This window comes from Trichechus manatus, unplaced genomic scaffold (assembly GCF_000243295.1).
Source record: "Trichechus manatus latirostris isolate Lorelei unplaced genomic scaffold, TriManLat1.0 scaffold00001, whole genome shotgun sequence".
NCBI classification, from domain to species: domain Eukaryota; kingdom Metazoa; phylum Chordata; class Mammalia; order Sirenia; family Trichechidae; genus Trichechus; species Trichechus manatus.
The window spans coordinates 37103645-37115807 of NW_004443937.1; the positions used below are offsets into that span (position 1 = coordinate 37103645).

The following is a 12163-nucleotide window of genomic DNA, read 5'->3' on the forward strand; positions in this document are numbered from 1 at the left end:
TGATGCACATGGGGTCCCCATGAATCGGAACTGACTTGAAGACAACTGTTTTATTTTTGGTTTGGGTTTTTGGCAGACTAAGGGGTAGGTAAATGACCAGAAGGATAGTACGAGGCAGGGTGTGTTGAGTGCTAACCCAGTGGCCCCCTGAGTTCCCCAAGGCAGCCATATTACACTATATTGTTGACATAATAATGGCTGTGGGGGGCCTGCAGGGCGAAAGGGTTTGGCTGGACATTGGGACTCCAGTAAAAGGATCAGGTAAGTGGAAAGAATGTACGTTAACAGCTTATGGCTTTCTTTATTTCAGCCCTTCTTTGCTCTTCTTGAATGCTGCTTCTATTCCTTTCCTTTTAGCCCCTTTGAAGTTCAAGTTGGCCCTGAAGCAGGCATGCAGAAAGTCCGTGCGTGGGGCCCTGGACTCCATGGTGGGATTGTCGGGCGGTCGGCGGACTTCGTGGTTGAGTCCATTGGCTCTGAAGTGGGGTCACTGGGTAAGTGGAGGCAGCTGACCAGCAGCTTCTGGAGGGCTGGGGTTACAGGGTGCCTGGGTCCTGGGCTCTGGCTGGGTGTCGGAAGTCCCTTCTTGACCTCATTACCCTTAACCCTTTTGCCTCTGGACCGCCCGAGACCATCTCTGGGTACTGCTGGGGGATTGCAGCTCCCCCTCTCCTCCCACCCTTCCAGTTGCCCTCTGCCTCTGGCGGTGGCATTCCTTCATCCACTGGACCTTGAAGGCAGAGGCCTTGGTTAGATGTTGTGCCTGGTGGTGCAGTGGTTAAAGCACTCGCCTGCTAACTGAAAGGTTGATGATTTGAAGCCCCCAGCTGCTCTGTGGGAGAAAGATGTGGCAGTCTGCCTCCGTAAAGATTACAGCCTTGGAAACCCTATGAGGCAGTTCTGCTCTGTCCTATAGGGTCACTATGAGTTGGAATTGACTCGATGGCAATGAGTTTTTTTGTTTTGTTTTGTTTTGTTTTTTCTTGGTGCTAAAACAGTACCTAGAACATAGTAGGCACTCAGCAAATATTGTTGAGTGATCTTTTGTTTGGATGAATCTGTGAACGGATTTTTCAGAAATTAGAAATTTGGCAAGCAAATATGTTCTTTGGATCCTATCTGAGTTTGTTTATTTTTTTTAAAATATATAGCAGATGTCTACCTTTTAGATCAGGGGGTCAAGGACCAGATAGCAAACATTTTCAGCCTGTGGGCCGTATGGTCTCTGTCACAACTGTTTTACTCCACCAGTGTAGCATGAAGCAGCCTGAGACAAGTAAATGAATGGGTGTGACTATATTCCAGTAAAACTATTTACCAAAAAAGGCAGTGGGCTGGATTTGGCCCACAGGCTGTAGTTTGGTGATCCATGTTTTAGAAACAGAAATAAGCAGAAAGGAAAAAATAGGATATCATATTTAATTCTTCCTTCTAGAGAAATAATATTAAACGTTTTGGTATATTTTTCCAGGCTTTGTTTTTTCCGTAGATACACATACAGATGTTGATCTGCTACATAAAATATTTGGGGGAAATCTTTATATCTTTCTATACCAGTTAAATGTAGGATATGTCTTCAGTGTCCATGGCTTCCATGGAATTCCATTGTGTGGATATATCTATTGTTAGGTTCTTGAGGTATTTCCAGGGTTTTGCTATACAAATAATACTGAATACATACCCTTGTGGCTAACTGTTTACACATATCCTTGGTTATTTCCTTCAATAAATGCCCAGAAGTGGCTCTGGTGGGGCAAAGTGTGGGCGTAGGTTTAAGACTTCTGGTATGTGTTGCCATATTGCCAACAGAAAGTTCTGCTCAGTTAGATGGTGTGAAAAAGTCCAGAACCCAGCCCTTCCATCTCTAGTGAAAGCTCAGTAGGCTTGGTTTTGTGGGAAAGGAACACAAGCAGATTTCAATCTTTTGGCAAATACTGGTTTTTAGGGAGCCAGAAGGATCGAGTTGGTAGCACCCTAAAGTAGGTTCTTTCTACAATGTAACCAGGAAATCCTCCCATTCCATCCCCAGGGTTTGCCATTGAAGGCCCTTCTCAGGCGAAGATTGAGTATGACGATCAGAATGATGGATCGTGTGATGTCAAATACTGGCCCAAGGAGCCCGGCGAGTATGCCGTTCACATCATGTGTGACGACGAAGACATCAAGGACAGCCCGTACATGGCCTTCATCCACCCGGCCCCAGGAGACTACAGCCCAGACCTGGTGAATCAACTTGTTGCATTCCGTCCTCTCTCCCCTGACTCCTGGCTGGCTCTCTCCCTGGTGCCTAAAGAGCTGCCTTAAGCAGTGTGATGAGAGATGGTAGAGAGGAGCCATTTAGAACTTAGGAAGCAGATGATCCTGAATCTGAATCTTGTTGGTAGTGTTTTTGTGATGTTGGGCAAGTAACTCACCTCCTTGACTCTTGGTACCCTCCTCTCTAAAGCAGGGATGAGAGTGGTGTCTGCTTTGTAGAGTTTCTGGGAGGAGTCAAGAAGGTAACATGTGTAAAGAGAGCCTTTGGCACAGTGCCTGGCCCACGTGGGGGACTCCATAAGCGACTCTTTTCTTGCAACCCAGAGCCTTGTATTTCACTCTTGATGTTTTCTATACTTATTATTTCATGATACTTTATAGATAAAGCCCCCCCACCCCACCCCAACTCCAGCTCTCTCACTCTTAAACTGGAGAAATGTTTGCAATGTTTCCAGAAGGCCTCATCTCAAACCCTTAGCAGGCTGCTGAGCGTCAGGTGTGAGCCAGCCTGACTGAAAGGAGAAGACCCCCCAGGTGCACTGCTGTCTGCACACGTGGGTAGCTGTCCGTAGGCTGTCATGGGCCAGGCTGGTGGCTTCCCCCTCTTTGGCCAACTGCTAGCCCTTCACGCTCTGAGGGCTGCAAACTTTTGGAACGTTGTCTGCGATGAAGGTTCTGAGCCCGCTGGAAGTGAGAACAGAGAGATTGGGTATAGCCGGAAGTCCACACACCAGTTACTGGAAGTGTGTACCCCAGTTACTAGAAATCCATATGCCAGTTACTAAAAGTCTGTACCCCAGTTACTAGAAGTCCATACGCCAGTTACTAGAAGTGTGTACCCCAGTTACTAGAAGTCCATACCCCAGTTACTAGAAGTCCATACCCCAGTTACTAGAAGAATAATGCAAGGAGCTCAGACTAGTCTGGGACCTGGTTTTTTCTCCCTCATGAGAGATCAATGAGATATTTACTCTTTTTTTTCTTAATGATTGTAAAAAATATATATATCCAAAACCAAACCAAACTCATTGCCATCAAGTTGATTCCAACTCATAGTGATCCTATAGGACAGAGTAGAACTGCCCCATAGGATTTCCAAGGAGCGGCTAGTAGATTCGAACTGCTGACCTTTGGGATAGCAGCCGTAGCTCTTAATCACTGCGCCACCAGGGCTCCAAAATATAGATAACATTTTGCCAATTCAGCATTTTTCACGTGAATAATTCAGTGACACCAGTTACATTAATCATGTTGTGCAACCATCGCTGGTGTCCCTGCCAAGTTTTCCATCTCCGTAAACAGAGACTCAGTGCTTCCTAAACAATGGCTCCCCCTTTCTGCTTGGTCTTTTTCAGTTACAGCCTACTTTAGCATTTACTTCTCATAACCATCCTGTTATGTTGATGCCGTAAAGTCAGACACAAATTTTGATCTTCCCCCACTTCCTGGTGGCCAGTCTTCACGGAGGGGTTTAGTCTGGGCATTGCACAGGAAGAGGGCTAGTAATGATTCTCTTTCCAGGTTCAAGCGTACGGGCCAGGTTTGGAGAGATCCGGGTGCATTGTCAACAACCTGGCCGAGTTCACTGTGGATCCCAAAGATGCTGGAAAAGCTCCCCTAAAGATATTTGCTCAGGTAAATGTCTAGGGGTCACCTGTGCGGGTAATTGGCAGGTGACAAGATCTCTCAGTGTTATGGCAAGTTGCTCAGTCCATCCGGTCCTCAGTTTCCTCATCCACACTTTGGACATAATAAGAGTTTTGTCTTGTGGGGTTATGTGACGATTAAATGAGATTCTAACATGTAAAGCACTAGGATGCTTTTATCATGATTTATATTCCCTGGAAACAAGGCTTGACTCTTGCAGATTTCCCTGCAACGTCTCTCCGTGTGGCTGAAGCTTCTGAGGCCATGCTAGCAGGGAGGCTTGGAAGGAAGGCTTCTTTTTTTTTTTTTTTTTTTTAAAACATCTGCTTAGCTAATTTAATTGCATTTGGCCAGAGAATTTAAATGCAAGAATTGAAATTAGGGGGAAAGGAGGAGTGTGCTGTCGCAGTATAGGGAGAGCAATTAGGTTCACATAACAATGTATGTATAAATTTTTGTATGAGAGACTAACTTGAATTGTAAACTCTCACTTAAAGTACAACAATAAAAAAAAATATTAGGAAGCACATAGCAGCCATGAATTTCTTCTTGGGTCATTTGCTCTTTTTTCTTTTAGAAAACTTACGTGGTAAAATATATATAACAAAAAATTGTCATTTTAGCTATTCTTAAGTGTATAATTCAGTGACATTAATTACATTCACCATTTGCTCTTAATTATAAGATTAACTATTAATTAAAAATAAGTAAATGATGTAACGTTTCGCCTCCTGCCATTGTATTGTGAGGACAAGCATGTCGTGATGACTCAGGGAATTTTGGTTGGATAAGTAAGTGGCAACTTGACTGTCTGGGAAGGCTGCGGTGCCACTGCCTGGCAAAGACAGCGTGAGGGCCAGCTCTGTTCCTAGCCCCAGCTCTCTTGCAGGACGGGGAAGGCCAGCCCATCGACATCCAGATGAAGAGCCGGATGGACGGCACGTACGCCTGCTCATACACCCCACAGAAGGCCATCAAGCACACCATCGCTGTGGTCTGGGGAGGTGTGAACATCCCACACAGCCCCTACAGGGTAGGTTGTGAGGTGGAATCTGGGGCAGGTCTGGGGGCTTCATGCCTGATGGCCAGCACAGAAATAAACCTGTAGAAAGAACTCATCCTTGGCAGAACTTGAAAGATGAGTGGGCTGAACGGCAGAGTACTGTAGATGGTCCATAAGGATCCTAACAGTGTTTCACTGGGGCCAAGTATAGGAGAACTTGTAACGACTTTCTTCATGTCTTATCTAGGTTAACATCGGGCAAGGCAGCCATCCCCAGAAGGTCAAAGTATTTGGGCCCGGTGTGGAGAGAAGTGGTCTCAAGGCAAATGAGCCTACCCACTTCACGGTGGACTGTACTGAGGCTGGGGAAGGTGAGAGGGGGTGTCACCCAAAGTAGTGATTGTAGCTCCTTAGGGAAGAAAGGTCTTTTGTAAAATTTTAAGGGCCGTGAACTTTTAACCAGGAAGTAGTCCACCTGAATAGGTAATTGCTCATCTAATGAGCGTCTGTGTTGGCTGTTTAGTGATATCTGCTAATCCTCTGTCTCCTCTCCCAAACCCTGGCTTACCATCATCCCTTTCTCATATTTATTACTGGAAGATTCCCAGTTGCTCTTTTGGTGTGTTAGCCTGAGCTGTAAGTGATTGCGTGGGACATGCTGTTTCTTGCAAGCTGTTGCTAATGAGCTGGTCTGTTCCAGGTGATGTCAGCGTTGGCATTAAATGTGATGCTCGGGTGTTAAGTGAAGATGAGGAGGACGTGGATTTTGACATTATTCACAATGCCAATGACACGTTTACTGTCAAGTATGTGCCTCCCGCCGCCGGACGATACACCATCAAAGTTCTCTTTGCGTCCCAGGTTTGTGTTTGGGCCTGAGGGGAGGGGCCCGGGTCCTTTCTGGCCACCTGTGCTTATCTCCGTTTCGGGGTTTTAACAACAGAGAAGGCATCTGAGAACTCTGCTCAGTAGTGTTCCTCTGGTTCCTTAAAACCAAGAAGGAAAAAAGAAACACCCAGAACTCAGTTTTTACTACTTTGTATCAGAAGCGAGGCAGTGTGTTTGGTGGTTAAAAGCAGAAAGTCTGGAAAGAGACTGGTCTCTTGTAAACATTTATCAGTTTTTGATTGAAACTTAATTAACTTCTAGATGTGTTCTACTTTGACCTCTTTGAAGTGATAACTTTGTCCTCCACCCTTAAACTTTATAGGGAGAGGGCTTTACAGTTTCAGCTAGAGTTCTTATTTACATGTGGTAGTGAAGACAGGGAGAGCAGTACCCTAAAATAGGGAAAAATGAAATCCTGGGGATTAAAAGGAACCTTACACAAAAATAGGAACCTCAGGAGGAAGTTTTGTGCCTAAAGGTGATTATCTTGAGTTGGCATAACCCAATCAATTAACCTGTTCTGCCTTCATTTTGATAGTCTGCAATATTCTTTTGTGTGTATGGTAAAAATATTCATAACAAAACATATTCCAATTCAACAATTTAGACATGTATAATTCAGTGACGTTGATTGCATTCATCATGTTGTATAACCATTACCGCTATCCTTTTCCAAATTTGGAATTTTCTTTTTGAAGAATTAGAATCATCCCATTTTTGATTAATTTCCTGCTTTCCCGAGACCTTAGCTTTTAGCTGCCCTTGGAGGACATTTCTTCTCCCAGACTCCATTTCTCGTGTTTGTTTTGGGCTTTGTTTCACTCTTGGTGTGTTTTCATTCTAAGTACTCATCATTTGATGTTAAAGAGTTTTTAGATTTGCTTATGGAAAACCTCTCTGTAGTTATGCAGGAAACAGGTCAAAGCCTGTGGTTTTGGGGATCCAGGCATTAGTAAGTGACTATTAGGACCCTTACCTGATGTTAGAATATGAAGACCTGACCTATGGTGACGGACGCTTGCTCACAACTCTCTGAAGTAAGCGTCGTGCTAAGGTTTCAACCCTTTACTTTTGGGCGTGAGGCTAAGCTCTGGCAGCTGCTTCAGGGGCTTTCCACTGAGAAATTGTCTCTGCCACAGGAAATCCCCACCAGCCCTTTCAGAGTCAAAGTCGACCCTTCCCATGACGCCAGCAAAGTGAAGGCAGAAGGCCCGGGACTCAGCAAAGCAGGTAAGATGGCGCGTGCAAGGCTGTCCTGGAGGCCTTCTGTGGGCCAGTGACGGTGGGCGTGTCTGGTCCAGGGCTTTGGTGGGCTTATCTCCCCCAAAGGCAGGAGTTCTGCTGGGCTCAGATGTAGCAGTGGTGGTGCTCCTGCCTGAGCTGTTGGCCAGCAGCCCCTGACGCTGGCTGCCAGGCAGAGCTGGTGCTGTGGAACCTGTCAGGCTGGTTCTAAAAGTGAAACCACTCTGGTCTGCCTGTCTCCTCACATCACAGTATGTCCTTCCAGGTGTGGAAAACGGGAAGCCAACCCACTTCACTGTCTACACCAAAGGGGCTGGAAAAGCCCCACTCAACGTGCAGTTCAGCAGCCCCCTTCCTGGTGACGCGGTGAAGGACTTGGATATCATCGATAATTACGACTACTCCCACACTGTTAAATACACACCCACTCAGCAGGTAGGGTCCTTCTGAGCCCCTCCTCTGCTGGTTCCTAGCCAGGCACCTTTCCACTCAGCACCGCCCAGGGTCACCTTAGACACCAAGGGGTATAATATCTGCTCTGTTAGAAGTGCTTCACGGTAGGAGATGGCTCTTCATGCCTTTTGTTCTGAACTTCTCTAGGAGCTCTGACAAAAAGCCCAATTGGTTATATCAGGAGGGCCTGCGGAGTTCAAGCGATTCCCACAGAACAAGTGGGAAGCCAGCCCCAAGTCTCCCCACTCCAATCTCCTGCCTCCATTTTGGATTTTATCAGAGAAATGCTGAATTCTTGAAATTCAAGACCTAATACCTACCTCTCTTTTACACACACACACACACACACTCACACACTCACACACTCACACACTCACACACTCACACTCACTCACACTCTCTCTCACACACACACGCATACTCTTACTGTCACACATACTCTCACACATACTCCGTCACACGTTGTCTCACACACGCAGACTCTCTCACACACACCCTCTCACTCACACACAAATTCTTTCTCACACCCACACTTGTATCCTTTATTTCTTGTACCTTTTATTTCTTGCATACAGAGAAAGAGCTGTTTTTCCTCGCTGGCCCTTCAGCTTAGTTCACCTTTTACAAGGTGTTTTGGTGGAATCTTTTCTCAAGGAGCCAGTTCAGCCTTTAGTCCCTGGGGCCCAAAGCACCATTTGGAGCAGCAATTGCCACCTCACAAAATGCAGGAATACCAACAGGATTTTGCAGTTCAGGCTGGTTTGCTCTGACTGTTTTAAGCAGTAATGGACTGAAGTACTACTTCTCTGTACAAGTTTATGTTTATTAGTTTAACATTTTGTTTTGCTTCGTGTTCAAACTTCCATGGCCCAGGGAGCAGATATCCTAGCAGAAGAGCCTGTGTTTTATTACTTATGCCTAGTGTTCTAAGCACTCTTTCCAAACTTCGGAGATTTTTTCATCCTTGAGGAAAAGATCTCCCCCCCAATCCCTCCATAAGAGTTGCCATTTGCAGGAGAAGGGCCATGTCTTTCAGCAGAAACACTGCTTGAAAAGTGTCATTCCTGCTGGGACCTCTCAGCAAAAAGCTGGCCAGAGAATAGTGGGGAAGAATGCGGGGTACGGTGAGGAGAGCATGAGGTAGATGGCCCCCTTACTTTGCCCTGGGCTGCCAGTCCTTGGAGATGGAGTCTTTACTCTGAGAACTCCCCTGGCAGTGGGTTTTCTGGGGGAAGATTGTTCCGTACCACAGTAAAAGCCTGACCTCTTATCTCCAGACTTGCGTTTTCCCGGGCTTTTGTCTCCTAAGGAAGGACTGGTTATTAGAGTGGTAAAACTAATACTTTTGCAATTAGAATATCCTTTTCTCATCAGGCAGCTCACTGGTAACGAGGTGATTATTTTTCCCCCTGTTGGTTGGAGGGCTGGCAGGAGCCTTATTACCGCTGGGGGCATTAACTTGATGTTATCTTTGTTGTGTAATCAGACATTTTTGTGCAAATGCCAATTCTCCACATTCCTCAGGAGGAGGTACCAGAAAGCCACTGATCTAGATCACAAGGTCATAGAATCTTCTAAAAACACTCTGTAACATTTGCTTTATCCTACATCTATATACCTTTTTTTCCCCTTCTGTTATGGTGTACAGAGCCCTGGTGGCTCAGTGTTTAACAGCTACAGCTGCTAATCAAAAGGTCAGCAGTTCAAATCCACCAGCCGTTCCTTAAAAACTCTATGGGGCAGTTCTACTCTGTCCTGTAAGGTCACTATGAGTCAGAATCGACCCAACGGCAACTGGTTTATTGTGGTATATATGTAAAAAATATTTGTCTTCTCAACCTTTATCACATACACAATTCAGTGGTGTTAATTAGTTTATCATGTCTTTCAACCATCACCATTATCTGTTTCCAGATTTTCCCATCATCTTTACCAGAAGCTCAGTGCCCCCTAAGCAATGAGTTGTATATACCTTTTTGTGTTTTGTCTGGACCATTGGAAAGTAGATTTCAGACATCAGGACAGGATTGCATTTTGAGCTGCACCCTCAGAAAGGACTGCAGGGCCTGTTTCCCTGGATGTCCCAGCTGCTAGCTGAGATGGAGGTCAGGAACCCAAGTGCTCTTTTGCTGCCTTTGAAGCAATGCTGCAGTGGGAGGCTCCTTACTTCAGAGTCACCTCAAGGTCAAGTTCACCCAGTTCTCTGATAATGGCTAGCTTGAGGGCTGTTGGCATGCTTGTTGCCACTTGGGGCTGTTTGTCAAAATGCTGTCTGTGAGAAGTTTGAGGAGCCTTGCAGAGTCTGGGTGTCGGGGATTGCCGTTGGTGTGAGTGACTGGCTAACTCAGTGCCCCTTGGCTCCTTTACGCTGTTTATAGCAAGGCTTATTGGGTCCTTATTTGGGTGACTTGCAGTTCTGCATATTTCTCTAAGGCAAAGACAGCAGATTAAATCTCTCCTTGGATTGGGAGTTCCCCGAGGACAGGAGGTGATACCTTATCTGTCTCTGCAGCCCCAGCCCCAAGGACAGGGCCTGGCCCTTAGGAGGTCCTCCTTGATGATTCGTAGCTGAGTGAGTGAGTAAAAATGAAGAGGAACTGAGGTTCACAAGTACAGGCAGCACAAGAATGTTGTCCTCTGGTAGACGACCAGGGTGGCTCATCCTCAGCTAAAAGCTTGAGATGGGGTTAAATTAGTTGCCTTTTAGCCTGTCCTCTTGGATGTGGTCAGGAGGCCTGGGTCAGCCCAGAAAGCCGTGCCCTGATGAGGAGATGGGAGCGTACCCAGGCACACCTCTCGCAGTGGTTTTTAGGGAATAACAGGCTGGAACTTCCCAGAAATGCAGCTGCATGGTTTGTGTGCAGAGGCGTGGGTGGGTGGGTCTGGCCCGGCAGAATGCAGACTATGTGCTGTATGAGGAGGGGCAGCCCCGCCTGCCTGTGGGCCCCTGACTGCTGGCTCAGGACTGGCTCCCTGACACCTGTGGGGTCCCTGAGTGACAGCTTGCATACCTGGAGTAGACAGATGAGGGGTGTCGGTGGTTGGTCTTCTTTGCTCTGTCTTGCCCCAGTACAAGTTGGGATGTGGTGATTAGAACTCTTTGCACCTTGGAGGAGGGGACTTGTTGGGTTGGGGCTTGAGGACCCTCTCAGAGGTCAGACAAAGTCTTAATTTTATGGAAGGAGTTTTATGCAATCCCAGTTTCCCGAGGACTTTGCCTTCCCTGCCTCTGGTTGTCTGTGGCCTCGAGTGACTTAAATTTCTCGCCTTGAGCTCCCCCGAGCAGAGTGGTTTGGGAAGCTGGTGGCAGCAGCTCCATGGCACTCTGGGTCAGGAGCCTCCAGGAATCAGAAACTCCACGTGCTACTGTGGAGCCTTTAGGAAAGAAACCCTGTGACTTCACTCAGCCTCCCAGGAGAACAGCAACAACAAAATAAAACGGTTGCCCTCGAGTCGATTTCAACTCATGCTGGCCCCATGTGTGTCAGAGTACAACTGTGCTCCATAGGATTTTCATTGCTGCTTTTTCAAAAGTAGATTGCCAGGCCTTTCTTCTGAGGTGCCTCTGGGTGGACTTGAACTGCCAGTCTTTTGGTTGGCGTTAACTGTTTGCACCGCCAAGGGATTCCCCAAGAGAACCGTTCCTACCATAAAATGTTGATGATGCTGGTCCCTGTAGCTGCTGGCAGTGGACACTGGAGGGAAGGGGCTGTCTCTGTCCCATCCTCTCGGAGCTGCCGGGTACCATCCTGTGTGCGTGTGTTTTGCAGATTAAGGTCTCGGAAGCATGTGGGAGGGAGAATAAACTGTCCTGCAGCCAGTGAAGTCTTCCTGAAGTGCACTTCACAGCCCTCTGGGGGGAAGACAGGCGGTTTCATGGCTGGGGGCCCAGAGGAAGCATTAAATGTTGCAGACACTATAGGTGTAAATCTCTAAGGTTCTTCCTCTTCCCTTTTTGGTTATTGAAGGTGGAGTGAGCTTCCTCTTTGAGTTTTGTTGTCTTGTTTTTTATGACTATAGTGAGAACAACCTGGTGGCACAGTGGTTAAGCATTCAGGTGCTAACTGAAAAGTCAGTAGTTTGAACCCACCAGCCGATCCACGGGAGAAAGATGTGGCAGTCTGCTTCCGTGTAAAGATTACAGCCTTGGAAACCCTGTGGGGCGGTTCTAGTCTGTCCTGTAGGGTTGCCATGGGTTCGGTAATGAGAACGTACTTGCTTTTACGGGATAGGTGGGCTTAACTAGAGGAGGATTTTCCCCCTCTCCCTCGGCAGATTAGAGCAGTGGCCACCTATAGGGGTGGGGAGGTTTCTGCAGGAGGCGTGGGTAGCCTTGAGGCCTAGCCTGCAAGGAGTTATGGGCCAATGGAGACTCCGGAAGAGTTGGCGAATATGCAGTGGTGGCTGAAGTAACGGATCAGTCCCTGCCTTAAAGATTACAAAGAGGAGACCTCTCTTGTGCCTGGGCTGGCTCTCAGCTCTACTGAATCTGACCTGTATACATTTTACCAGGAAATGTTACACCCAGGAGGCCGGGGGCCAGTTGGGTTTTGTAGTAATAAATCTTGTAAAACCAATCCTCCCCACTCCATTGATACAGCCAGTTTTTTTTTTTTTTTTTTTTTTTTTTTTTTTCTTTCTCTTTATTACAAAAGGAATGTGAAAAAATATACA

At 46.7% G+C, this 12163-nt stretch overlaps 1 protein-coding gene across 1 annotated transcript in view; it reads left to right on the forward strand.

The window, feature by feature from the left end:
- FLNB (filamin B) overlaps positions 1-12163 on the forward strand; it is a 92380-nt gene that overhangs the window by 20720 nt on the left and 59497 nt on the right. Inside the window, exons 10-17 of the mRNA XM_023727619.1 lie at positions 358-494; positions 2030-2223; positions 3778-3891; positions 4793-4936; positions 5154-5277; positions 5607-5767; positions 6934-7024; positions 7302-7471. Coding sequence (XP_023583387.1) covers positions 358-494; positions 2030-2223; positions 3778-3891; positions 4793-4936; positions 5154-5277; positions 5607-5767; positions 6934-7024; positions 7302-7471 — 1135 coding nt within the window. The remainder of the gene's footprint in view (positions 1-357; positions 495-2029; positions 2224-3777; positions 3892-4792; positions 4937-5153; positions 5278-5606; positions 5768-6933; positions 7025-7301; positions 7472-12163) is intronic.